Below are 25,446 nucleotides of genomic sequence, written 5' to 3'. Positions count from 1 at the left end.
AGATCAAGATCAATTCAAACCGACATTGGAAATTTCTAAGTCACTACAAATCGACCCTTTCTTCTCTATCATGCATTTATAACTTATTTATCTGAGAAAAAGACTTATTAATTTTACAATTACGACGTTTTTCACCAGTCAACATTAGTGAATGCATGAAGTGTAGTGAACGAGTAATGGAGAATGAGGTATAGTAGTCCCAATAATATAACGTAAGAGCCATTTTAAACCTTCCCAATGATCTTCAGTAGGTTTTTGTATGTATTGAGATAGGATGTTCACAACAAGAGATATATCAATTCTTGTTAAAGTTAAGTATTGTAGGCAGGTCACAAGTGCTCTATACTCGGTTGGGTTGTCTAAAGGGGTTTTATTGTTTGTGGATAAAGGAAGATGTGTGACCAAAGAGTAGGTACAAGTTTGCCATTAGACATATGAGCCTGAGTTAAAATATCTTGGATATATTTGTGTTGGCTAAGAAAAATTCCATTTCGATGAGGTAACATTTCAATTCCAAGAAAGTAAGATAGGGTACCAAGATCATTAAGGGAAAAACAAGTGGATAGTTGAGAAATGAATGTATTTAACAAAGTGGAATTTGAGCTAGTGACGATAATATCACCAACGTACGCAAGAAGATAGATGAGATTGTTATTGTGACGAAAAGTGAATAAAGACGTGTCAGAGATATAGTTTTTAAAAACAAGAGTAAGAAGGTAGGATTCTAGTTCATTATCCAAGCTCTCGGTGCTTGTTTTAAACCATAAACAGCTTGACGAGTTTGCAGACATAAGTGAATTGAGATTAATAAAATCAAGAGGTTGGATCATAAAGACATCCTCCATGAGAGAACCTTGTAGGATTATTGATATCAATTTGACGAAGAGACCACCCAAAGATTATGGTAAGTGAAAGAATAGATCGGACAGTGGTAGGTTCAACTACATGACTAAATGTTTTAGTATAATCAAGTCTGGGACGTTAATGAAACTCTTTAACTACTAGATGAGTTTTGTGATGATCTATGATATCATTCGGGTTATATTTGGTTCGAAATATCTATTTACAACCAATGAGATTTTGAGAGGGGAGAAAGAACAAGATTTCAGGTATGATTTTTATTTAAAATATTGTATTCAAATTACATAGCATCACGCCAAATTGAATTTTTGAGAGCTTGAACAATGGTGGTAAGTTCGGTGGAGGAAGGTTGAAGAGAAACATGAAGGTTCATTTTATTAATGGGATAACAAATATTATTTTTGTAAGTGAGTGAATAAATACAAATTAAAAAAATTAATGATCGTAATACAAATTTTAAAAGTTTAGTATATAAAGTGAAAATCCCTAAAAAATCATCGACCACTAATAATATAATGGCTAAACTATGTATTTAGTACTTAAACTATCAATTTTGTTTCGTTTTAGTACCTAACATTCAATTTTTTCAAAACAATACCTTAGTTTTCATTTCATTTTAGTATCATGCTGTTAAAAACTTAACGTGTTTACTACCTAAACTAATAGTTTTGGTCCATTTAGTACCTAAACTTTTTTTTCAAAACTTAATATTAAACTTTGAATGAGGCACTAAAATAAACAAAAACTAAAGTTTTTAACGGCAATATCTAATATGAAACAAAAACTAAACTTTAAGTATAATTTTAAAAAAATAAAAGTTTAAATACTAAAACGACTCAAAAATAATAATTTAAATACTAAACACGTAATTTACTCTAAAAATAATTTTTTTACAATAAATCAACGGGCCAACTCGGGCCCTTACCGGAACGAGCTAAGTAAGGAGATTTTGGATCGTGGGATGACTTATCGACTACCTTTGCCAAATACCGGTGCCGGTGGTCAGTCACAGTCGCGCACGTGTGATCAGCCGTTGGCCTATACCTTTCACGTTTAATTAATTTTTCGATAAACTCAGGCCTTCACCGTCACAGTCACATAACCGACAGACACCCCATTGGGGCATTTATTAGCCTTTGATCGTTCCAACTCCGAAACCTACGTAACGACGTTACCCGCGCCCCTCCAATTCACTTTCGTCGTCGTTCCCTTTCATCGCAGTTCCGAATTCTTTTCGGCCAAAATAGTAAAACCGAGCCTTAAGCTAAAGAGATCTGGAAAAAGAAAAAGGGAAATTAAAGAAAGAGGAGCAAGGTTTTAATGGCTAATTGGATTTCATCCAAGCTCAAAGTCGCTGAAACTCTCCTTCAACAGGCAAGTACTTTTTCTTCCTTTCTTTTCTTAATTTCGGTTTTAACTGTCGATTTTTTATGGATCTGGTTTCATACCATTTCTTTTTCTTGAACTTTCGTTTTGAGGAAAGAAAATATTAATTTGATTTAGAGAAGTTGTGACTTGTAACCGCATTATGTGATGGGCGGTTCAGATCGACCAGCAAGCGGCGGAGTCGCTTGGGAAGAATGAGAAACAGTCGTCCGATGAGGTTCAATTGGCCACTCCAGCGAAACCCAGTGGCGTTGTATCTTTAAAAGATCAGTTAAAATATAAACCACAAGAAAATAATGATTATCAAGGCAAATTGGTCAGTGATCCCATTGCTACTACACCTAGTAGTAATATTGATAAGAATAATAGTAAGAGGAATGCTTCAGTTAATATTTTAAATGTGGAAAAAGAAGTTTCAAGCAAGTCAAAACCTAGTACCAAGCTCACAGATAGTGATTGGACTGAACTTCTTAGTACACCAAATCAGGGCACGAGTTCTAGTACTAATGGGGCATCTGGGATTCGTGGCTTGAAGAAAGATGCCAGGATGAAAGGATATTTAGGGTCTCATTTGTCACCCCTGGAAGAGAAGAGGAAGCAAAAAAGTAATGTTGATGGCATTAAGTCTGTAAAGAGACCAGATGTAGTTTTGGGAAATAAGTTGAGTGAAAAGCCGAGTGATGGTGAAGAATTGTCTAGCGTGGATAAACAAAATGATGGTAATAATTCAGAGAAAGGGAAAGATGCCACAGATGAAGAAAATGGTTGGGAATTGGATTCTAAAGACCTTCTGTCCTATGTGGAAGGATTTACACATTCTGGAAACAAGATCCATTCGACCCAAAAGATGTTGGAATTGGGAGAAGGTGATGGGGCACATGATGTGAAAATAGGAAAGGTTGATGCTCATGACCAGTTTAGAACCACTGTAAGAACTGGAAACTCCAAGTCCATTGGCCCATCTAGCAATTCAGCCTTTGATGATGTAAAAAGAGCCTCTCAGACAACAAGTGATGCAAGCTCTGATTCGGATTCAGGTTCAGTTTCAACATCTGACTCTGAAAGTGAACGTGAGAGGGAGGAAAGGAGGAAGAGGAGGGAGAGGATTTTGGCTGAACGAGCAGCAGCAAAAGCTGTGGAGGTCATCAAAGAACGAGAGAATATGGTTGCCAAATTAGAAGGAGAGAAACAGAGCTTAGAGAAAATTCTTGAAGAACGAGCCAAACAACAAGCACAAGAGGTAATATTTCATGTTTTTTTCCCATTATTACAAGCATGTGTTCATTTTATTTCTTCCTTTGTTGAGTTTGGTAAGAAAAGTACTTTGTTCTGAGTTCTGACTATGGGGATTCGTTTTTCTCCCAAAACTGTCAAGGTTATATTATTTGAAAATTAAATAGAACCAGAAATTTGTTGTTCACAGGATGAACATGATGCATTACACTTTGCTTTGTAATGGGGAGTTGGGTGATTGGGATTGAAGGTGGTGGCATACAATTGGAAACAAACAAAATCAAGGCTTCTGGTGCCACCAAACAAATTCTGAATATTGTTAAGAATAGAATGTTTGACTTCTGTTAGAGGCTACTCACCCCAGTCGCTTTAACCCTCCTGTTTTCTTCTTTATAGAACCAGGTCATAAATTAGGGCACTAAAATTTTATGTGGTATGTCTTTTAGATTTGAACCTACAATCAGGGTTTTAAATAGTGTTCGCGATCACGTTTTCGGTTGCGTCGTGTTTATCACGGTTGCGGATATAACGGATGCTATTACGGTCATTGCGGATCTGCGTTTTAAAAAGCGCGCCTGAGGCGCTTTGAGGCGCTAGGCGAGGCGAGGCGTTTAGAAAAAAGCCTCCGACCACCAAGGCGGCGGCGAGTACATGAGGCGGCGATTCAGTCGTCGGAGGCGGCGAGAGGCGACGAGGCGACGAGGCGATGCTTTTAGCGATTCACGTACAATGACCCATTTTTAAATTTTGAGTCTGGGCTCGATTTTCTTCCAACAGTCAGACCTTTTAAATTCCAATTACTTACATTAATATTTTCCTGGAACTTTGAACTGTCTCTTGACCTTCTAACGTCTAATTTTTTAATTACTGTATGTCTATAAATCATGATCCAAGCTCTCTAGTTTCTCCGATGCATACCCTGGAGCTTCTTTTCCCTCCTAAAATTTTCTCTCCCTCCTCCATTCATGCTTAATTCAGCGATTGTTCTACGTTGAAGTTGAAAGCAGACTCCTTTCTCAGTTTCTCCTATCTCCTTTCTCGATTTTCTCCATTAAGGTAAGTCTTAATTTTAAAATTTGTATCACTGTAGTGTATGTACAATCTGCTTTTCTTTTCCCCTCCACTCCTACATGGTTAATTTACTTCACTGTAATTTGTTTAATTGCTTCATCTTCAATGTAATTTGTTTAATTGTTTATATATTGGAAGACACAAGCTTTCTTTATCGGTTATCATAGCTGTAGATATATAATCCGCTTCATTGTTAAGGTGATCTGCTTGTTATTTTGTTAAGGTAATCTGTTTAATTGTTTATCTATAATATGTTTAATTGTTAGGTAATCTGTTTAGAATTTAGATATATAATCCGCTTCATTGATGTTGATGATGATGATGATGAAGACGAGTTTTAGGCATTTTGATTATTGATGATGTTTTTATTTGTCTTTTTGAGATACAATATGACCTATGCTACTTGGTATTTTTGCTTATTAAGTTGTTTTGTGTTTGAGGTATGGTTATAAAATATTTACAAATGTTTTGTAAAATTAAGCGCCTCGCGTACGTGAATCTCTCGCCTCAAAGCGCCTCAAAAAATTGAGGCTCTCGAGTAGCTAATCGCCTTGGAGCGCCTCACGCCTTTTAAAACACAGTTGCGGATATCGCAATCGTGAATTTTTTTCGAATGAGCTGATTTTTTTAATAAAAAAACTTTTTTTAAAAAAATTAAAATAACGGAATAGCGGTCCACGATTGGCCGCGATCCGTTAAATTGCGGCCGCGATCTGCCGCTATTGGTGTGATCCCGCTTCACACCGTTATTTTCCGCGATAGCGGTTTCGGACACCGCCGCGACCTCGACACCACTATTCGACCGCTATTTGAAACCCTGCCTACAATGTAACAAGAATGGGAAAGCCTGGAATATAGGCATTTGTACATTCTTCTTCTCCTCTTTCTTTCATTAAGGTTAGCAGCTCTATCAGAACTACAAAAAAATTATGTCTTCCTTGTGAAAAATTGTCTTCCTTGTGTTTTTCTTTCATAATTCGGTTTATGCATTAGTTTTCCTCGCATAAATTTATGCTTGCAAGTTGTAAATATTCAAAATGCCAACTAAGTTGAAGTGGAAAAAATTCATGCATTTGCCACGGATTTTATCATCTTCAAATTTTTCTTCATAATTATTTTTACTAAGTGTATGTCACTTTGTTTCGAGAGTCGGATCATGATTGTATTTTTTATTTGGTATTTATGTTGTGGTTTTGGAGAGTAGTCTGGTAACTAGTAAGTACATGTCACTTTGTTTCTAGTATATTTTGGTTTATGAATATTGAGATTTGAGTATTGACTCTATATTTTTTTTACTTTCATCTTTTTACGTGATTTTCATCCCTATTTTTTGTTTTTTCTACCTAAAGCTAATATGTTTCTACCTCTGCTTCTTTCTTTTCCCCTCCTTTGTCCTGTGGTTGGAATTCAACACTAGCATTAACGGCTTGTAATCTTCTTCTTCCATCAGGCTTCAGAACTGCAGACTACTACAATGGAAATGATGGATGCTGTTGAGCTAGAAAAACAGAAACATAATAATACTAGAATGGAAGCTCTCCAGCGACTGGCTAAGCTAGAGGTGCTGCTACAATGGCTTTAGATTTTTACTTCATATTTTCTTAGTTTTCTCCATATTTTTGTTTGTCTATTGCATTTGGATGGATGTTCTTGTTTCTGATATCACTACTCACTTGTAATTGCAGACCAAAAATGCTGATCTTGCAAGATCACTTGCTACTGCACAGAAGAAACTTGAAGTGCAGGTAAACTTCTAAATATAGTCTGGTTGGACTTATCCCCTTTCTAGACAATTTCTTCTTTTCTGTACAATATGTCCTTAGCGTCTGGATTCTGAACCCTGGCTTTTATCCATTTGTTAAATTTTTTAATTCATGCTTGTTAAGATAACATGATATAAACAAAACCAGAACTGTTGCTTTGTATATCTGGCTTACTTCTAGAAGAATGAATTTAGTAGCGACTTTGGGAATTGATATATATATATATATATATATATATATATACTGTGGTTAATCCAGAAAGTGTAATTCATCAGCGGATCAACAAGCTAAGCTAGCTTGTGACTTAGCGTCTGCTGTGGTTGAGGTTTGAGTGGCTTGGGTCGTGTGGGTTTTCGTCTTCCTCCACTTAGGGTGGCTATGTTACTACTTAAATCAGTTGTATGGGCAATCTGGTATGGGAACTACATCGTGGTCTTATGGAAAGTGATAAGGGAGGTGTTAGAAATGCATTTTATTTTCCCTGCTAGCTGTTAGATTTTGTATTCTGTTCATGTGTGATATCTTTGTTTAACTCTCCAGGTTGGCTCGGTTTTCTGTTCATTGTTTTGAGTGCACTCTTTTTCCTCCATCTAGGCCTAGGGAGGTTTTTTAATGAGGCCCTAACAATGTGTTTCCCTTCTCCTATCAATAAAATTCTTACTTTTCAAAAAAAAATGAAACTAACACCACAATGAAAGCTTTTATAGCCTAATCCTGGCATAATCTATATATGGTCTCATTACCAGATTAATCGGGTAGCAGATCTCAGACAACAAATTGAGCTGGAAGAAGTGGCTCATGAAGGTATATTTTATTTTGATACAAAGTTTCTTTAAAGTATTTAGAAGAACCTCATCTTTTTTTTTCCAACATCAACCCCAACAATGAGGAAAAGAAGAAAAATATAAAACCACTTGCATTAAATGAATATGTACAGGAAAAAGGAATGAAAAAGAATAACTTTTTATTATCGCATCTAGAGTTGTGTTAGGATTTTGGCTACTTATCCTCTTATGGTTGATGGGAATTGACCCATTTACGAGGTACTCCTTGAAGGTAATTGGTTGTTCAACATTAAAAAATTAAATTAATGTTTTGGTGTAAATTTTTTAAGAGTTCTTTATTGTCAAAGTGCAGAGCATTAAATTAAAACTTGTGACTTTTGAGGGTGTTCTTTTGCTTATCACGGGGGAGTCCCCAAGAAAGCTGTTTTTCCATTCTCACTGATAGTAGATTGGAAATCGATTTCTTTCCCACATGATCATTTTGATTTTTCCTAAGTAATTTTAGTTTACAATTAACAAGTCATGCATATTCTGGAAATAAAGAAAATAAAATAAAGTAAAAGTTTTGATGGAACTACCTAAATAGTTTGGGCTAAAAAGTTAAGGGGCCATGAGACTTATGCTTTTTGGCATAGGGAATGTCATAAGCAATTTCTTGACTAATACTGTGCTGAACTAACAGCCTATTTCTATCATGCTTTACAAGTTACTTATATTTCTTTTTCACCTTGTAGAACTAAAGAGGAGGATAACCAGTAATCATCAGAGTGGAACTTATCTGAATCAAGTGAGTTAAGTTGTTCCTCATATAATGTTGGATCTGTAAAATAGAGACTAGAGAGATTGCTATAATCTGGCATTTTCAGCTAAAACACTTTGTGCCAAAGGGTTCTCTGGATAAACTTTTCCGTTAACTTTTCATTTTAATATGTTGTAGTTAGCAGCTTCAAAGGGAATAGAATTTGGATGTGAAATCCTCGAGTCAGAGTACTCTGTTGTCACTGATAAAATTGGACGACTGCAAGACAAGGCCAGCTTTCTCTCTTATTCTCTTTATTTTGCCCTCTCTAAATCAAGTTCACCATTTAGCTATTGTTAACTGCTAGAATGGGCTAGGGGTAAAGTGGATATAAAGATCAGTTCAGTCAGTTTAATAGTTCTTATTCATGTATTTGTATCCATTCAATCACTAAAATTATATAAAAATCTAATAAAACATTATTCTACCATATTGGTATAAGATCATATTTGTCCTTTCTGTTTCTAAGTAGGATTAAGGCCCAGTTTTGAATTGCTTTCGTCATAAGATATTTTATTAAATTACCAACAAAGCAAGCATTGGAAAATATAGATGTTAATTCTAGTTTTAGACCCATATAATGGATTTTAATTCTAGTTTTAGTAACTACATTGATGTCACCGAACCTGTGAACCAAAACTCAAAACATGCAATTGTTCCTCATATTATTTTAATACTATGATTATTAATTCATTGGAAAACAACGATGAGGCTGCAAAAGATATCTTTTGGGAAAAATTAAGCATTGGATAACATTGTCGCGAGCAACTCTTAAAATCTATAAGATGATATTAGATGTTGATGTATAAATTAGACTCAAAGCAGTAAAACATAGAGTCATATATAGGACAACTGAAGGAAAAAGTTAAGGGAATGCAAAGACAAAAGTAAGGATTGATGTTAGAGAAGTAATTGACCTGTAGAGACGCTAAAAACTAATGTTGTATTCATGGAGAGGAAAAGTATTAAGAGACTATAAAAGGTTCTAAACTTTCTCTCTTTTTCACTTTAAGATTTTGAAATTTGAAGTAAATACTAAAGGGGAAAATATAGATGTTGATGTAATCAAAAGAAGCTTGATGAGGAAGAAACATGTGGAACATACTTTTGCTGGTTATTTTACTAAGCAGCATTCATGAACGAATGTAGCAAGAATTTGACAGAGAATATTCTTTTTGTACCTGTAGGAGAAAGGAAGTGGTAATAGTTGTTAGAACTTGGGGTGTATGGGAATTGTGGAGTATTATTTAGTTTATATATATTCATATCGACTTTTTTCTTGTTATTAGTTGGTTATGTTATAAAAGTAATTTCTTTAAGAAAGAAAAAAGAACATAGATTGGGTCAAAATGCAAATGCAAGAGGTAGAGGAAACATCAACTTTGAAAATGTGTGTCTCTATATATATATCTTGTGTATTATATTTTTATTATTATTTGTTGTGTTTTTTAATTCACAATTCAATTTGGTGCCACTTGACTCTTGGAGCCAAACTCACACAATCCTTTTATGTATTGGCTAAATTATTAAGAGTCTCAATGCATTCCAAGTGTGTATGTTTTTATGCTTGTATATATCATATAATAAGCATGAGATATATAATTATGATAATGAACTCTGAAGATTGATTCAGTTTAGCTACAAAACACATTAAATTCCTTTTTTTTGTTGGGACATATGCATGATTTCCTAACAGTTCCGTGTTGTTGAGTACTGTCAAAACAGATCATATTCGATCAATTATACAATAGGAATTTTACACTTGATATATAGACATAGTAAGCCTAAGTTAGCAAACTCTTAAAGTAGGGAAGAGACTGATTCTAGGAATATGTTTGACCTAAAGTAATCGCTTAAAGTTAGGAATTACAATTACTAACATATTTACAGAATCTTAGCTAATACAACCAGATTTCCTTATTTAGGAAACTGGAATCTGACACTCCCCCTCAAGCTGGGAAGTGGATATCATCCATTCTCAGCTTGTTACTAACTTCTGAAAATACTTCCCAGACAATCCTTTGGTAAGTACATCTGCCAGTTGGCCATCAGTGGAGACATAAGGAGTGCAGTTAGGCCACTGTCACGTTTCTCTTTTATGAAATGTGTCAACTTCAATATGCTTTGTATGGTCATGTTGCACTGGATTGTGTGTAATATTGATAGCAGACTTATTATCACAATGCAGCTTCATTGGACCTTCCCACTTGATTTTTTGATCTTCCAAAATAATTTTTAGCCATAATAATTCACAAATCCCAAGTGCCATTGCCCTAAATTCAGCCTCTGCACTGGATCTAGCCACAACATTCTGTTTTGCATAAAGTGGTATTTTATTTTTGCAGCATGGCTATCTACACGGCCATTACATTTGCTAGATCAGGCATCTGCATCTACATGACAGCATATGAGAATTTATGCTGAGTTGGCATTTATACTGGCTTGTAGCCCCTAGCTCATATGGCATATAGATGCTGCGACAGTATTATTAGATCCCATATTTAGCCACATATGTTGCCTTCGTAAATGCTGATAAGGCAAGTAAATGGTCTCATAGATGCTGATACATCTTTTTAATGGCTTCCATTCGAATAAGGGCTCTATTAAACAAAAATAGTCCTTCAGGTGTTGATTTGGCTACAACAAAATTAGAAACATGGAGGATTCTCTAAGAAATTTGAGAAAGTACAAAGACAATTTTTTAAAGAGAAGAACATAACTTTGCTATTAGTTTATCAGTACGGAAAAGTTTTTGGTTTTTTATATATTAATTTGATTTGCGTGTAACAAACAGGCAAGACAACTGGAAGCAAGCATTGAATCAACAAGGAAAGAGGTGGAGGAGCCAACAGAAGTAGAGGTTGAGATAAAGAGAAGGCTTGGACAGCTTACTGATCATTTAATTCAGAAGCAAGCTCAGGTCTGTCTTTCAAAATTTGTGCATGTGGATTATCTGGTTAATCAAGGTAGCATTGATGTTTCTCCTGTCTAGTAAGCCGTTAGCTGCTCAAAGTGAAAGGATGAGTAAACCTTAGCAACCTTTTAAGTATATATATATATTCAGCTTTCAAATGCTGGTCATGTGGACGATTCTGGTTAATTGATATAACATCAATGTTTTTATTGTCTAATAAGTCGTTAAGTGCTCAAAGTGCAAGGATAGTTGAACCTTAGCAACCTTTTAAGTGATGTGTGTGTGCGTATTTCATTGTACATAAAATGTTTTCAGCTTTAAGAAGACGATGAGAGAAACATCAGAAGAGAAACAATCAAGTTTGGCTCCAATTATTAGTTGGTCATTTTCCAAAATCTGCGGAATAATTTACCCCAAGCATCTCTCTGCAATAATTCAGTTCTTAACATGAATAAACAAATTGATACTGAAGAGTTGCTTTATTTGTTGTGCTTCTCACCAGATCAAATGACCATTACTTCTTTAGAATCATTTGTTGAAATGCATGCATGTATTGATTAACATGAATAAACAAATTGATACTGAAGAGTTCATTTGTTGTGCTCCTCACCAGATCAAATGACCATTACTTCTTTTAGATTCATTTGTCCACTCTTGTTTTTGAAGGTTGAGACACTCACATCAGAGAAAGCAACATTGTCTTTTAGAATCGAGGTACTTAATTTATGAATCGATGAGCAATACAAGTTTCTGGAACTTATCAGCAGACGTCGTAATTTGCATCTGTGAACTTCTTCAGACAGTTTTGAGGATGCTGGAAGAGAACAAGTCCTTGAATATGAGTAATGCCTTATCAAGTGATTTGGAATCAGGGGTATGGGGTCTTTCTGATTCAGAGTTGCTCGAAGACAAAATCCGTTCCGGAAAACGGCAACTCGGATCAATGATCAAGCAGTTGGATGCTATATTTTTGGCTGGTGCAATATTCTTGAGAAGAAATGCAACAGCAAAAGCTTGGTCTCTGGTATACCTCATATGCCTTCACTTATGGGTCATATATATTCTAATGTCACATTCTCAACCATCAGACGAGAAAAGATCGGGTGCTGTTATGTCCTTGGAAAACATCAACAAAACTGGTGTGTAATTCGCAATTGATGTAGTTCTTAACCCTCATCAGCTATCGAGAGATTTATTATATGTAGGGTGTAATAAATATTAATTTGTGCAGTTTCTGGTGACTTTCATAAATCTACAGTTCATCAAAGGCAATCAATTAACCTATCCACAAAGTCTGAAATACATTCAAGGATTGAATTTTTATTCCCATCAGTCAAGAATCGATTTGATCACCAAACTTTAAATCATTTAAATTTCAATATATTAAACCGTTAAATCATTAACAACATATTGATTCCTTCTTTGTTTTTATATAAAAGAAATTGTTAACTCGTCTAATAACTACCGTTGATTAATTGTCCCATGTCATTGATCGTCATCCGAGACAAGATTGATAATAATGTGTTCTTATTTCACTCATTTTTTATGATTTTTTTAAATTCGTTTAAAATCAACGGAAAATTCATCTAAAAGTTTGACGTCTTAAAGTTTTAATTTTTTTTATGATCTTTCAATGATGTTAGTTTCGGGATATGTTGTTTATCTTGTCAAAGGAATATTTCTCACCATTCTGATTTCGAACAAACATCTTGAACTCCTCGTATCCGAGCAAGTTCCCATTTTTTATGTATAATTTCGTGAATTTTAAAGGGAAAAATTGAAGTATTTTAAAGGTTAGTGAACAAACTACATACTACTAACATTCAGTGACTGATGAGATATTTAACCCTTATAATTATTATACTATTTATTATTTCATATTTATTTTATTTATTTTCAAAAAATATTTATTATTATTTGCAGTTGGGAAATTCTTTTTGGACTTTTAGTTTATTCCCCATCTGTCTCGCTCCATAGATGCTTCCCGTGAAACAGTTCAGAAGAGAAAGGTTTTAAATAACGTTCAGGTCACATTTTCGGCCGCAATGGTCGTAGATATAACAAATGTTATTGTAGTTATTACGGATCGTGAATATTTTTTTTAATGAAATAATTTTTTTAATAGAAAACATGTTTTTATAAAAAAAAAATTAAAATAACGAAATAATAGCGAATAACGGTCCTTTATTATCGCGATTGATCGCTACTGCTATTCGTGTGATCGCGATTCACACCATTATTTTTTGCGTTAGAGGTTTTAGACATCATCACGACCGTGATATTTTTATTCGGCAGTTATTTGAAACCATGTAGAAGAACACAAGAAAGAACAGAATAGCACAAAAGAAAGTAAGTTCCTCTTTCTTTTTATTTTTCCTTTTTTATACAAAAAAAAATCTCATTTTTCATTCAATTCATTTCAATTTCCTAAAATTTAATTTGTTTAAAAACTAATCATACCGAAATCAGTTCCATTCTAATTTGATCCACTTTCTCACGTTGTTGATTTTTTTTTTCTGTTTAATTTCTTAATTTTGATCCATTTTTTAATACAAGAAGGTTTGTTTTCCTTAATCTTATTTGCAAGGGATGTTACTTTCGGGACTTAGTTTCTGTTTGGACTAGGGAAATAAATATAAAAAGAATTATAGTTTTCAATTCTAATGATGTTTGAGCCATTTCTGATAATTGAAGTTTCATGGTCTGTACGGTATTGTTTTTTTTTTTTTTGTGAATTTAGAATGACGTGATTAGTACATATCGGTGATTAACAGTGTATAGGGAATAGCTAAAGATTAGAGGAAGCCATTTTTATTGAATAGATTTCAAGTGTAGCAAACTATGAAATTGAGATGAATCTGGAAATGAATGGAATTCGTTTCTTCTGCATAAATAGGGAACGGTTGTTAATTTTGTTTAGTAAGGTAAAGCTTGATTGCTACTTCTACTTAGTTTTCAGGTTGAGAATTCTGGCCATGTTCTACTGTTGTTTTCATTCATGCTAATCCTGTATTTTTTAGCATTTCAAAATGAAAATGTTTCTTTCTGGAGAACAAAAGGGATCATTACTTTATATTTTATAAAGAACTTTAAACTATAAATGCTTTTGTATATGGGCAGTTAATAATTTTTAATCAATTGCAAGTTTTGCTGTCAACTGTCTGCTTTCATGTTAAACTGAAATAAATAGTAAAAGGAGAAGTATCAAAATCAGTAATCTAATAGATCTCCGCAATTTAACTATTTCAAGGATCAAGCTCATTGTGGCTTTCTTTCTTGACAGAACTACAAAATGGGTAAGGCAAAAAACATTAACAACATGGAGGAGGAAACACTGGAGATTGGCATGGGTAAACTGCTTGATTTAAACTAGTTCCATGATCATCATAAGTAATTGTGTTTTAACATGAATTGAGTACTCTGTCTAATCTTGGGGGCTGAATTGACCATAAGATTCTGGTTAAATTGTCACATGCATTGTGACAAGCAGGAAGTGCTGCATGAAAAAACTGGTAAAGTTAAAAGAATAATTATTTACTTTCTTGAGTTGATTGCAGAATATAGAACAGTTTCTGGAGTTGCTGGGCCTTTAGTAATCCTTGATAAAGTGAAGGCAAGTTTTCTTTTTCTCACTAATTATGTGGTATCATTCTCAAGCTTGTTTAGTTTTTATTTCAACTCATTATCTGAGGGTTTATGCTTTTTCTAGGGACCAAAATTTCAAGAAATTGTTAATATTCATTTAGGGGATGGAATAACCAGATGTGGTCAAGTCCTTTAAGTTGATGGAGAAAAGGCTGTTGTTCAGGTAATTTCTGTCTTAAATCTTCCAGCTTTCCTTTGTAACTATGAATTCCTGTTATATGCACTTTTACACCATGGAAAAAGGAACGAGACCCTCTTGTCTGGTGCTGCAATTTCGGTTATAGCAAATGCATTTATTCTTCATATTCTCTTCTTATATGTTACATTGGCTAGGTTTTTGAAGGAACATCTGGAATTGACAACAAATATACCACTGTGCAATTTACAGGAGAAGTATGTAAAGTCCTGTGTCGTAACCGGTTTTCGTCCGGGCACGAATTTTAAATACTCGGCGGGAAAATAATGTGAATAAATGATTTGGGAGTCGCCATCGGCCTTTTGGGTCAGGTAGGTCGAATACCTAAAAATTATTTTTTAAAAGAGTTTTAAGAAAACATCAAATAAAAATAAATAAATTGATCTGCGTTTATAACCAAAAATTCATTCTTTTTAATAATAAAAAGGGATTCGTGGTCGGTTACGTTTAGGGAAGGATTAGCACCCCTACAACGCCCAAAATTGGTACTTTTTAAATTATAAATTGTCTCTATTATTAAAATTTAAAAAATTCAAAATATATTTAATTTATAATCTTATTATTTCAAAATTATATAAAAATATTTATTGGTTTATACAATCAAGAATTTAGACTACTTCTAATGTTTATTGGTTTTTTTGACATGATAAGCATAAAAAAAATAGGCATCTTATACCAACCATTTGTGTGCGTATTTGTTCTTACGCCCATAGGGAAACAAGCACTTGATATAATGCTGTGTAACTCTCTGAATTTTTTTGCTGTTTTGAACTCAGTTGCCTGTAATTCTTCTCCTAACTCTATTTTGTAGGTGTTGAAAACTCCTGTCTCTTCGGATATGCTTGGGCACATTTTCAATGGCTCTGGCTAGCCAATAGATAATGGTCCACCTATCTTGCCTGAGGCATATTTGGATATCTCTGGTAGGCAGTGTTGTGGAATGACTGATAATTGAACGCTATAAGTTGTCTGCCATCTGTAGTTTGTTAGCTACATTACTTATCCTTTATTCTTTTACTTTGTAGGGAGTTCTATTAATCCTAGTGAGAGAACCTATACCGAAGAAATGATACAGACAGGGATTTCAACAATTGATGTCATGAATTCAATTGCTAGAGGGTAAAAATCCCTCTCTTCTCATCTGCTGGTCTTCCCCACAATGAAATTGCTGCTCAGATTTGTCGTCAGGCTGGTTTGGTGAAACGTTTGGAGAAGGCAAGAGATCTTCTTGAGGTAAAGTTCATGTACCAATGTTGCTTGTCTGGTAATAATGTGACATCCAGGTTGCGTCCGTCCCTGGACATCCTTGATGATTTGAACGAGTTAATGTGCTAAGTGTAAATCAATTATGAAATTTTAATGAAGTTTCTTTCAATTGGCATTTTAATTTTGTTGTATGTCATTACCCAGTTGCTTGTCCCATTGCAGTGAACTCAAAATTGTAGATACATGAAAAAAAAAACATTTGGTAATTTGTTTTAGTTATCAGTTTCCACTAATATTTCTCACTACTGAAAACATGATGCATATTTGTCTTTGATGTGGCTATTTTACCTTTCCATATTCTGATTGTTTCACTCACTGATTTCAGGATGGTGAAGAAGATAATTTTGCAGTTGTGTTCGCAGCTATGGGGGTAAACATGGAGACTGCACAGTTCTTCAAACGTGACTTTGAGGAAAATGGCTCAATGGAGAGAGTGACTCTTTTCCTAAACCTGGTATAATTCAATTTGAGATACAAAGGCTTTATTCATTTGTTTATTTTTTAAGGTAACGGTGGTTTGGTTGGGAGGTTGGATCTACTTTAAAAAATTATTTATAGCTGGAAATTAGCTTCTACTTTCTTCTCTACAGGCTAATGATCCCACAATTGAGCGTATTCTTACTCCTCGAATTGCACTCACTACTGCAGAATACATGGCATATAAATGCGGGAAGCATGTTCTTGTGATACTTACAGACATGAGTTCTTATGCTGATTCTCCTCGTGAGATAACGGAAAACAACCATGTCTCATTAGTGCAAACTCTCTGGTGTCTATGACTACTAGCCATAGCATAGTTATATGGAACCATGTATGATTTTTTATGTTTTACTATTTCTAATGATCCGGATTGATCTTACATTCTTGACATTTAATTCATGCATTTCAGAAATCTATGTAGCTATGGAAAGCTTTTATGTGAATGTTAGAAGTTTAATCTTTATTCATCTTAAATCCATGTTGTTTATAGTGTTATGCCATTTGCGTTAGAGAAACTATTGCTAATGCAGGTGTCTGCCGCACGAGAAGAAGTACCTGGAAGACGTGGATATCCTGGGTACATGTACACCGATTTGGCCACAATATATGAGCGTGCTGGACGAATTGAAGGGAGAAAGGGTTCTATCAACAGATTCCAATTCTTACCACGCCAAATGATGGTAATGCATCTTTTAACTATATCAACTTTTTACACCGCAATACTTTCTTTAATGATAATTATGATTCATAGCTTCATTCTCTTTATTTTTTATTTTTGGCTGATATTACACATCCCACCCCTGATCTTACTGGATATATCACAGGAAGGCAAATATACATTGACAGGCAGCTTTATAATAGGCAGTTAATGTTTAACGTAGCCTGTACAAGCTATCAACTTGTGTATCTGGGAGATACTAAGGTTCACAAATTATCACCATGATTCTCATCAATTTATGCGTAAATTTCATTTTCAATACGGTGTTTCGTATGGGAACTATCTTCTCCATTATTGCATTGCATAAGTAAATTTCTCAAGGTGACTTGGGTTGAATGTGGCTCATCATGGTGTGTGACGTTGATGGCATGTACCTTGTTTGTTTAACTGGTTGATTCAAGGTCTACAGTATTGATCTGTTTTCAAAATTGGATTTTGGTGAATATGGTTTCTTTGTACGAACATCAGTTTAGTTGGTTTGTTTCAATTGATAAATTCTCCTCCTTTATGAATTTGACAGATATACCCACCAATCAATGTGCTTCGGTCGCTGTCCCGTCTGATGAAGGTAAGGATAGCACCCATTAGTTGAGGCTCTTGATTTTCCAGGAAGATAGTTTTTATCTGTCAAGATGAAAATATACAGACAGTAACTATGAATTGTAACCATTTTTGTTATATATATTTTCCTAGAGTGCCATTGGTGAGGGGATGACATGCAGGGATCACGCAGATGTGTCTAACCAGGTATCACCCAAGGAGCATACGACACCCGCAATATCTTTCGGTCACTTGATTTGGCATGGACGCTACTTTTCATATTTCCTCACGAACTTCTCCCCCGTATACCATCAAAACTCTCGACCAGTTCTACAGTCGAGATGCAGGTAATTGAACGAAGCAAACTGATGTCTCAGATTGCCTCCTTGGTAGCCTTTAAAAGTTGTTTATCCTCCGTTTCCTTTGTCCACTCCGGTTACCAGAAATTCATTTTTAAGAGTTCGGGAGTCGGTTACGCGTGGGGAATGATTAACACCTCACAACGCCCAAAATTAATACTTGTCACTTGTACGTTGCCGTAATGGTGGGATTTGTAGATTTGAGTCAAAATTTAAAATGTGGTCATTTTATTGAACATTGATCAATTTCATTTTTTTATCAAAGCATACTTGATTATTTTCAAGTTCGCTTTTCAATCGAATGTCATATTGAATCGTGTCAGTTCTAACAAGTTGCACTTTTTCACACTCATTCTACAAAAGGCATTCTTGAAAATTCATACGAGTACGAGATATTAATTCTAAAAGAACAAAATATACATATAAATATATAAAAGTCGAAATGAATTAAACAAGGTAAAACATCCAATGTAACAAAGTAAAACATCTAGAATAGACAAGGATCACAATGAAATTAAGTAAATTACATGTGCTAGAAATAAAATAATGCTCATAAATTACATGAAGGGTTAAAATAAAATAAAACAGAATATAAAACTCAAATTAGAAATAAACAGAAAAGTAAATGTTGGAATTTAAAAGGATTGAAATATAAATACTGAAGAAAATGACAGAATAATATAAACTTAAAATTTAAAATATTGGAATGTAAATAACAAGAAAATAAAGTTAATAAAATAATTTTAATTTTTTTTAACCTGGACCGTAATAAGGCAGGTCGTACCCCGGGGTGGGTCACCGCAAGGTCGTACAATGGTCCGAATGCAATAAATTAAAGGTTGTGGTTATTGGCATAAAAAATAAAAAATAAAATAAAATAAAAGTTAGTAGTAAGATGTTAGTAGTGTTATAAATAAAAATAAAATAAAAGTTAAGAGTTAACGGTTAGTAGTGTTAGCATTTTAACTTGTACCGTAATAACGCGGATTGTACCCGGGGCGGCTCATCGCGAGGTCGTATGATGATTCGAATACAAGAAGTTAAAATTTAGTTGTTAGTAGTTAGAAGTAAGGGTGTTCACTGTTCGGTTAAAATCGAATTAACCGACAGAGACAAAATTTCGATTGGTTAATTTTGGGTTCCGTAGGTTAACGGTTAATTATTTTTTTAAAATTTCAATTTCAGTTAATTAGGTTTGAAATCGGTTAATTAACCAGAATTATTAAATATTTAATATTATATATATATATATATATATATATATATATATATTATTTAGCTTTAGAGGTGTTTGAACTCGATTTTTACCGAATTAACGAATAAACCAAAAAATAGTCAATATTTAATATATAATATATATTATTTATAAATTTTGGTTAATTTGGTTAACCGAACTTAGTTCGGTTCGGTTAAATTTTTTTTAGAAAAAAATTGGTTTCGTTAACGGTTAATGGAGGAAAAAAATTAATTATTAGAATTTGGATAATTCGGTTCAGTCGGTTAATCGAATTACCCGTTTGAACACCCCTAGTTAGAAGTTGGAAAAGTAAGTAATTAAGATAATATTGAAAGGGTCCGGATCATAATAATGTGAGTCTTATCCCGAGTCTTATCCCGGATCAGGTCACCACAAGATCACATATTAGTTAGAAGTGATAAAATAAAGTTAGTGGTTAGTAAATAAAATAGAAAATTAAAAAAGGAATGAAATAAACATTAAAATAAAAAATAGTTTGCAGAATCGAACATAAACAAATAATCAGAATAGCACAATCGAATATAAATGTAAATAAGTTGAACATACATTACCCAAAATAAAATAAAGAAAAAAATGGTGCATCAAACTTGAAATAAATATATATATAAAAGATGGTGATTGAAATGTAAAAACAAGCTTAAAATAAGGGTACCGTCACATGATAAAACCTAAAAGAAGTAATTGTTTTTGTAAGTAGGTGTTGAACTGTGAAGGACTAAACAGTGATTAAACCAAAACACTTGTCATTAAGAACTTATTCTCCCTCAGTGGAGAAGTTATTCTCATTTTGAACTCTTCCATTGGAAATGATGATCCACCTCTTTCTGTGACGGAATCAAGCAAGTTGAACAAGTTCTTCTCATTATGAATTTATTCTTTCACTTAGGACGAGTTCTTTTCATTATGAACTCCTCATTAGAAATGTTGATCCACCTCATTTTGTGACGGGTTTGAAACTGCAAAAGACACAATGACCTTGATAAGCACGTCTAAATATTTATTTCTATTATTTTTTGTTAGAAATAATGGTCTCATGTGAGACTAAAAATGATCTTTTTATCTCAAGGGATATAGAATTCAATTTTCAAAGGAAGAGATTTCTGGAAAAGCTAAAAACTATTTTGAATGGGGAAAAAATGTTTCAAGAGTAACAACCTCATGTGAGATAAAAAATTTATTTTGAGTGAAATAATCTTAATATTCATGTTTCGAAGGAAATTGTCTCATGGAAGACGAAATGTGTTTTAAGAAAAACCATCTTAAGTAAAATAAAATTCGTTTTGAGAAAAATAATCTCTAGTGAGACTAAGTTATTTTTAGGGAAAAATCTAAAGTGAGATAAAATCTTGACTGAAATGATTTTTGAAGTTTAAGTTTCTAGGAAAACTATCTCGACCAAGATGATGTTGATCCAACTCCTTATGTGACGGAATCGAGCGAAATGGTGATGTCGATCCAACTCCTTATATGATGGACGAGCCAAGGTGATGACACCGATACAACTCCTTATGTGATGGAATCGAGCGAAGTGGTGATGCTGATCCAACTCCTTATGTGATGAACAAGCCAAGGTGAACAAGTTCTTCTTCTTATGAACTTCTTCTGCCTCATTGAACGAGTTCTTCTCATTATGAACCCTTTCATTGGAAATGTTGATCCACCTCTTTTTGTGATGGACGAACCAAGGTTGAACAAGTTCTTCTCATTAGGAACTTCTTCTCCCTCATCGAATGAGTTCTTCTAATTATGAACTCTTAAATTGGAAATTGTTGGTCTATCATCATGTATCATTGATATGTATTTAAAGTACCCAAAGGTCTTTAATTCATTCCTGAGATCCATTTCTTTCGATGGTGAAAAGGTGGATTGAATCTTTGCTGAAATTATCTTCTTTCTCACAACATTGTGAAATGAAATCTTGGTTGTCCTTTAAAATTCTTGTCAAACATTCAAAACTGATGAAAAATGAATTTTTATGCTCATGTTTTTTTCAAATGCCTAAATATGCATGCATGATGTCATTTTAGTTTTGTGAGCTCCATTATTATATGAATCTTTGCTTCATTCTTTTTGTTGAATCTTTGTCTTTGTCGAGTCTTCATCTTGTGACAAGTTTTTCCTCATTTCCTCAACAATATTGGCCTTGAACATTCAATTTCTTTGCCCTCATTTATAGTTCTAAGCTTCTAAGTTTGAGGAACCTTTGATAGGTTTCTACGATACCATTCCAAGGAAGCTATCTTGTTTGAAATATATTTTCCTTCCTTTGAAAAATTTATTGAAGAAACAAAATAATGCACCTTATTAGGCTTACAATTGAAGCAAATAGCAAAACATGAGTTCACTAAATATTAAAAGAATCAACTGCTTTTTAAATTTTCGAAGTTATAATCCTTTGACAAGTGTCAGGATTGATTGGCTGGCTTCAGGTCGACTTTCTATTTTTCTAAGATTTTAGCCGACAAGTTTTCTCTGTCCATGTGGACATTGTGATGTGTCCCTCTTTCTCGGCTTGGCATTCTATTCGGATGCAGACAAAGTAACACAACTAGCATAATTAATTGCTAAACCTTTTATAAAACTTCTATTTCAATTCTCTCAAATCTTCCATTTGTTCAAGATTTTATTAGACTCCTTCAGCAAAGGTGGTGCAGAAATATCAGTCTAAAAATAAAATTATTGAGTGTTTGTATAAAGTTGACTATAACAAGTGTTTCTTAACTCCCTTAGTATATTTTCACTGATACTCCTTATTGACTCAAACAATGTGCATTATTACCTTTATTTCTTGAAATTTATCAACTTTAAATTCACTTGCCTTTATTTAGGCATTGTTGAAGGATTCATCTAACCACAAAGTCTTTGACTTGACGATCATAGTGGAACAAACACCGAATTGCCAAGTATTTGATCAGTGTCATGGTTTGAATGTAATCTATTCATAAAGCCAGAGCTTTTGAGTTGTCTTTATAACCAATTGCTTTAGTGGAATAGCTCAGCTTTATTATACTTACCTTATGAAGACACTTCATTAACTTTATGGGTGTATTGATTCAATTTCTTAAGTTCATCGAGAAGAACTTGTTATAGTCCGGGTGTCATTGATAATCAGAAAATTTCATCTTTGGATTTCAATCCCTAAGCAATTGACCTAAACTAAATTCATCTACTCCACTATTCCATATGTGAAGATTATAATCATCACTAAACATCCTTAATAGAAGTGAAATCCAATCAGTTTCACAATATCATACACAAGAGATGCCTCATCTTGTCTAGTCTTATACTTACTTGAATGCCAAGCCATTTGATTACCTATTCGTGAGAGAATGCTATCTTGATCCCTACGAGAATGGTGTTTTGTTGTATCTTTTGGAGTAGAATCAATGGTCCTTGTTTTACAAAGGTTCAGCCTAGTCACTTTGTCAAAGATTTATAACTTTGACTATTTATATAACTTTTAATTCTATTGATATCTGGAGAATTTCAGGATTGAAATTTACTCATTGCTCATAACCTCATAAGGTTTTATTGTATTTAATATGTTCAAACATCAAGTGACTCACAAACTTTAAAAAAACATGTTCAAAGAAGTTGAAATGTTTTTTCATGCAAGTACAACAAAGCTTCATGGTGGATGCAATGACTCCTCTATTCGCATTAGAATGCCTCATTAAATACAATGAAACCTTATGAGGTGTGCCCAATAATTCTAAACCTTACACTTCAATGCCCCACAATTCTCACTAGTGTGCCATGAGCTTCTTATGTGGTAGCTACATTGTTGAGTTAATCGATTGACTGAATCGGCCAAGAGGGGGGTGAATTGGCAATAAAAATTTTGTGGAAGCTTTTGCAGAAAATTGAAAGAAATTGCACAGCGATTTAGAGTGGTTCGACTTTATTAACCAAAGTCTACGTCCACTACCTTAGCTATCCACACTAAGGATTTTCCAACAAATTCACTAATTTGTTCTTTCTTTTGAGGCCAAAGAGATAACCTTACAACTCCCTCAAGAATATACCCAAATTCTTGAGAACACTCTTTTCTCAAAGAGAAATACAAATTTGCAAACTTACAAGAAAAACCTCACAAGGCAAATATGTTTGCACAATTCTAGAACAAAGAAAGAACACTCAAGAATAAATACAATTGAGCACAATAAGTGTTCTTGAAAGCAAAATGAATATTGAATGAAAAATAGGCTTGAAATGCTCAAACTTGAGGTTTGATACTTTCTCTTTGATTCTCTCTTGATTCTAATTGCTTGATGTTTCTTGTTTTTGATCAATGGCTTTTAAGCTTGCTTAAATACACCTTGAATCACTTCTGAACGTTGGGGATGATTAGAGAAAATAATATAGTCGTTTTAGTGTGAAAACAATTAATAAAACAGTTTGGAGCGTGGGGGGAATCGGTACCCCCTATGGGGAATCGGTTCCCTAAGTGTAAAATTCAAATATTTCGATCGTTAGACAAGGGGGGAATCGGTACCCCCTGGGGGGGAATCGAATCCCTCCGAGCATACTGAAATTCTCGAAGCCAAACCATTCAGGGGGGAATCGGTTCCCTCTGAGCAATCTGGAATTTTTGGCTTTGAAATGGTTCGAAATACTTTGTAAAATTATTTTGAAATTGTTTTAAGTTTAAAACTTAATTTTACACTTTGAGTAAGGATTAAAAATGATCTTTGAAAGATTTGGAGTAATGTTTTGATATTCGAATAATTCTATCGAATATACTTAGAAAATCATTTGGAAAATCTTAAAATTCATTTAACTTAATTTGTTATATCGAAATATCAAAATTTTTTCAACATACATATTGTGTTAACATCATAGCCTTTAGAAAATGAAGGTTCCTTTGGATTAGATTATATTGGAGTCACCAGGTTCTTCCCAACCAGTGTTGGGAGCAATTCTTCATATGTCGTCAGAATTGGATCAATATGAGTCTTTTCTCGAATCTTATGGTAATTGGCCCCATGATTAGCTAAATAAGATCCCACTATATTGAATTCAACATTTGTCTTGATATCAATACTACCAATTCCCCCTATTTTACCATTTTTTATAGTTATTTCGATCATTTATCAACACATGATGATGTTTGAGAAACTATTAGTGGTTGCTCCTATCATGTGATCGATATATGGGGACTTTAAGGTATTGATGAAAAAAATGGTAAACTTCCTTTCAGTCACTGGAGGATGAACTTGGGATGTAACGCCCCTCGGTCGTTGTGTGCACTATCAAAAGCTCTCATTATACTTAATCTCCATATTTTATAGAGTTGTTCAGTCATGTGCCATATCAGTCATGTGCTTGTATTAACCTAAAAAGGCCTTAGATAAATCTTTCCAAGAATGGATTTGAGTACGATTTAGTTGTTTATACCACTTAGAAGAGGGTCCAATCAAACTACCTTGAAAATAGTAGATCAACAACTTATCATTCTCCAAGTGGCTAACCATTCTCCTATAGAACATGGTAATGTGGGACGAAGGGAAAGTGGTCCCATCGTACTTCTCGAATTCATGAACTTGGAGCTTCAGTGAAAGGACAAGGTCAGGGACCAAAATTAGCTCTTTGGCGTCGAATCCATAAAATGATTTAGTCGTTTTATCTTCTCCTCCAAATTCTTTAATCTCTGGGTGAGCTCATTCTTGGCTCTTTCCTTCTCATATATTTCCTTTGGATGCATGATTTTATTATCATAAAAATCATTGGATTTAACTCCAGATGCAATAGGGTAGTTAATACGAATAAAAGTCTCAGCCTGATATTGTGGAGCGTTCTCAGTAGCAGAGAAAGCTTGAGGTCCAGATTCTTGATGCACTGGGACAGACATATGAATATGTGTAGAGCTCAAGGGATGCGTAAGGTCTTCAATGATACTCTTCCCAGCGTTCACATGTTTCCTAAATATCTTTTCATTTTATTCAGCAAATCCAGTTGAGAGCTAGTAGTATCAGCCTCAATTTTAACCAACCGACCTCTCACCTCTTCTTGCAGTTCCTTTCACTCTTTCTCAACTTTAGCTAGTTTGTCATATGTTTCCTTACTCATCTTTCTTGTATTGTATGGGTCCAGAGAATTCTTGCTATTATTAGGGGCTAGAATCACTGCGATCAGAAACTTCATCTTAATATTCGGTGTTTTTTTGAATGAA

At 34.0% G+C, this 25,446-nt stretch overlaps 1 protein-coding gene and 1 pseudogene across 2 annotated transcripts; both read left to right on the top strand.

Moving 5' to 3' along the window:
• The first annotated feature begins 1,997 nt into the window (after positions 1–1,997).
• LOC120209381 (golgin candidate 2-like) lies at positions 1,998–12,063 on the top strand. Of its 2 annotated transcripts, XM_039208411.1 has the most exons (11): positions 2,000–2,235; positions 2,408–2,563; positions 2,657–3,487; positions 6,002–6,112; positions 6,237–6,296; positions 7,061–7,118; positions 7,834–7,886; positions 8,037–8,129; positions 10,693–10,818; positions 11,479–11,526; positions 11,612–12,063. In XM_039208411.1, the coding sequence occupies exons 1-11, from the start codon at positions 2,182–2,184 to the stop codon at positions 11,957–11,959; spliced, it is 1,938 nt and encodes a 645-aa protein (XP_039064342.1). In that variant the 5' UTR covers positions 2,000–2,181; the 3' UTR covers positions 11,960–12,063. The 2 variants fall into 2 exon arrangements, with proteins under 2 accessions (XP_039064341.1, XP_039064342.1); XM_039208410.1 differs by having other exon boundaries at positions 1,998–2,235; positions 2,408–3,487.
• Positions 12,064–13,064: 1,001 nt separating this feature from the next.
• LOC120209382 lies at positions 13,065–18,226 on the top strand (annotated as a pseudogene).
• The last annotated feature ends 7,220 nt before the right edge of the window (positions 18,227–25,446 follow it).

This window comes from Hibiscus syriacus, unplaced genomic scaffold, assembly GCF_006381635.1.
Source record: "Hibiscus syriacus cultivar Baekdansim isolate YM2019G1 unplaced genomic scaffold, ASM638163v2 tig00018827_pilon, whole genome shotgun sequence".
NCBI lineage: Eukaryota > Viridiplantae > Streptophyta > Magnoliopsida > Malvales > Malvaceae > Hibiscus > Hibiscus syriacus.
Note: the sequence above shows the minus strand (reverse complement) of the source record. Positions and strands in the feature narration are given on the sequence as shown.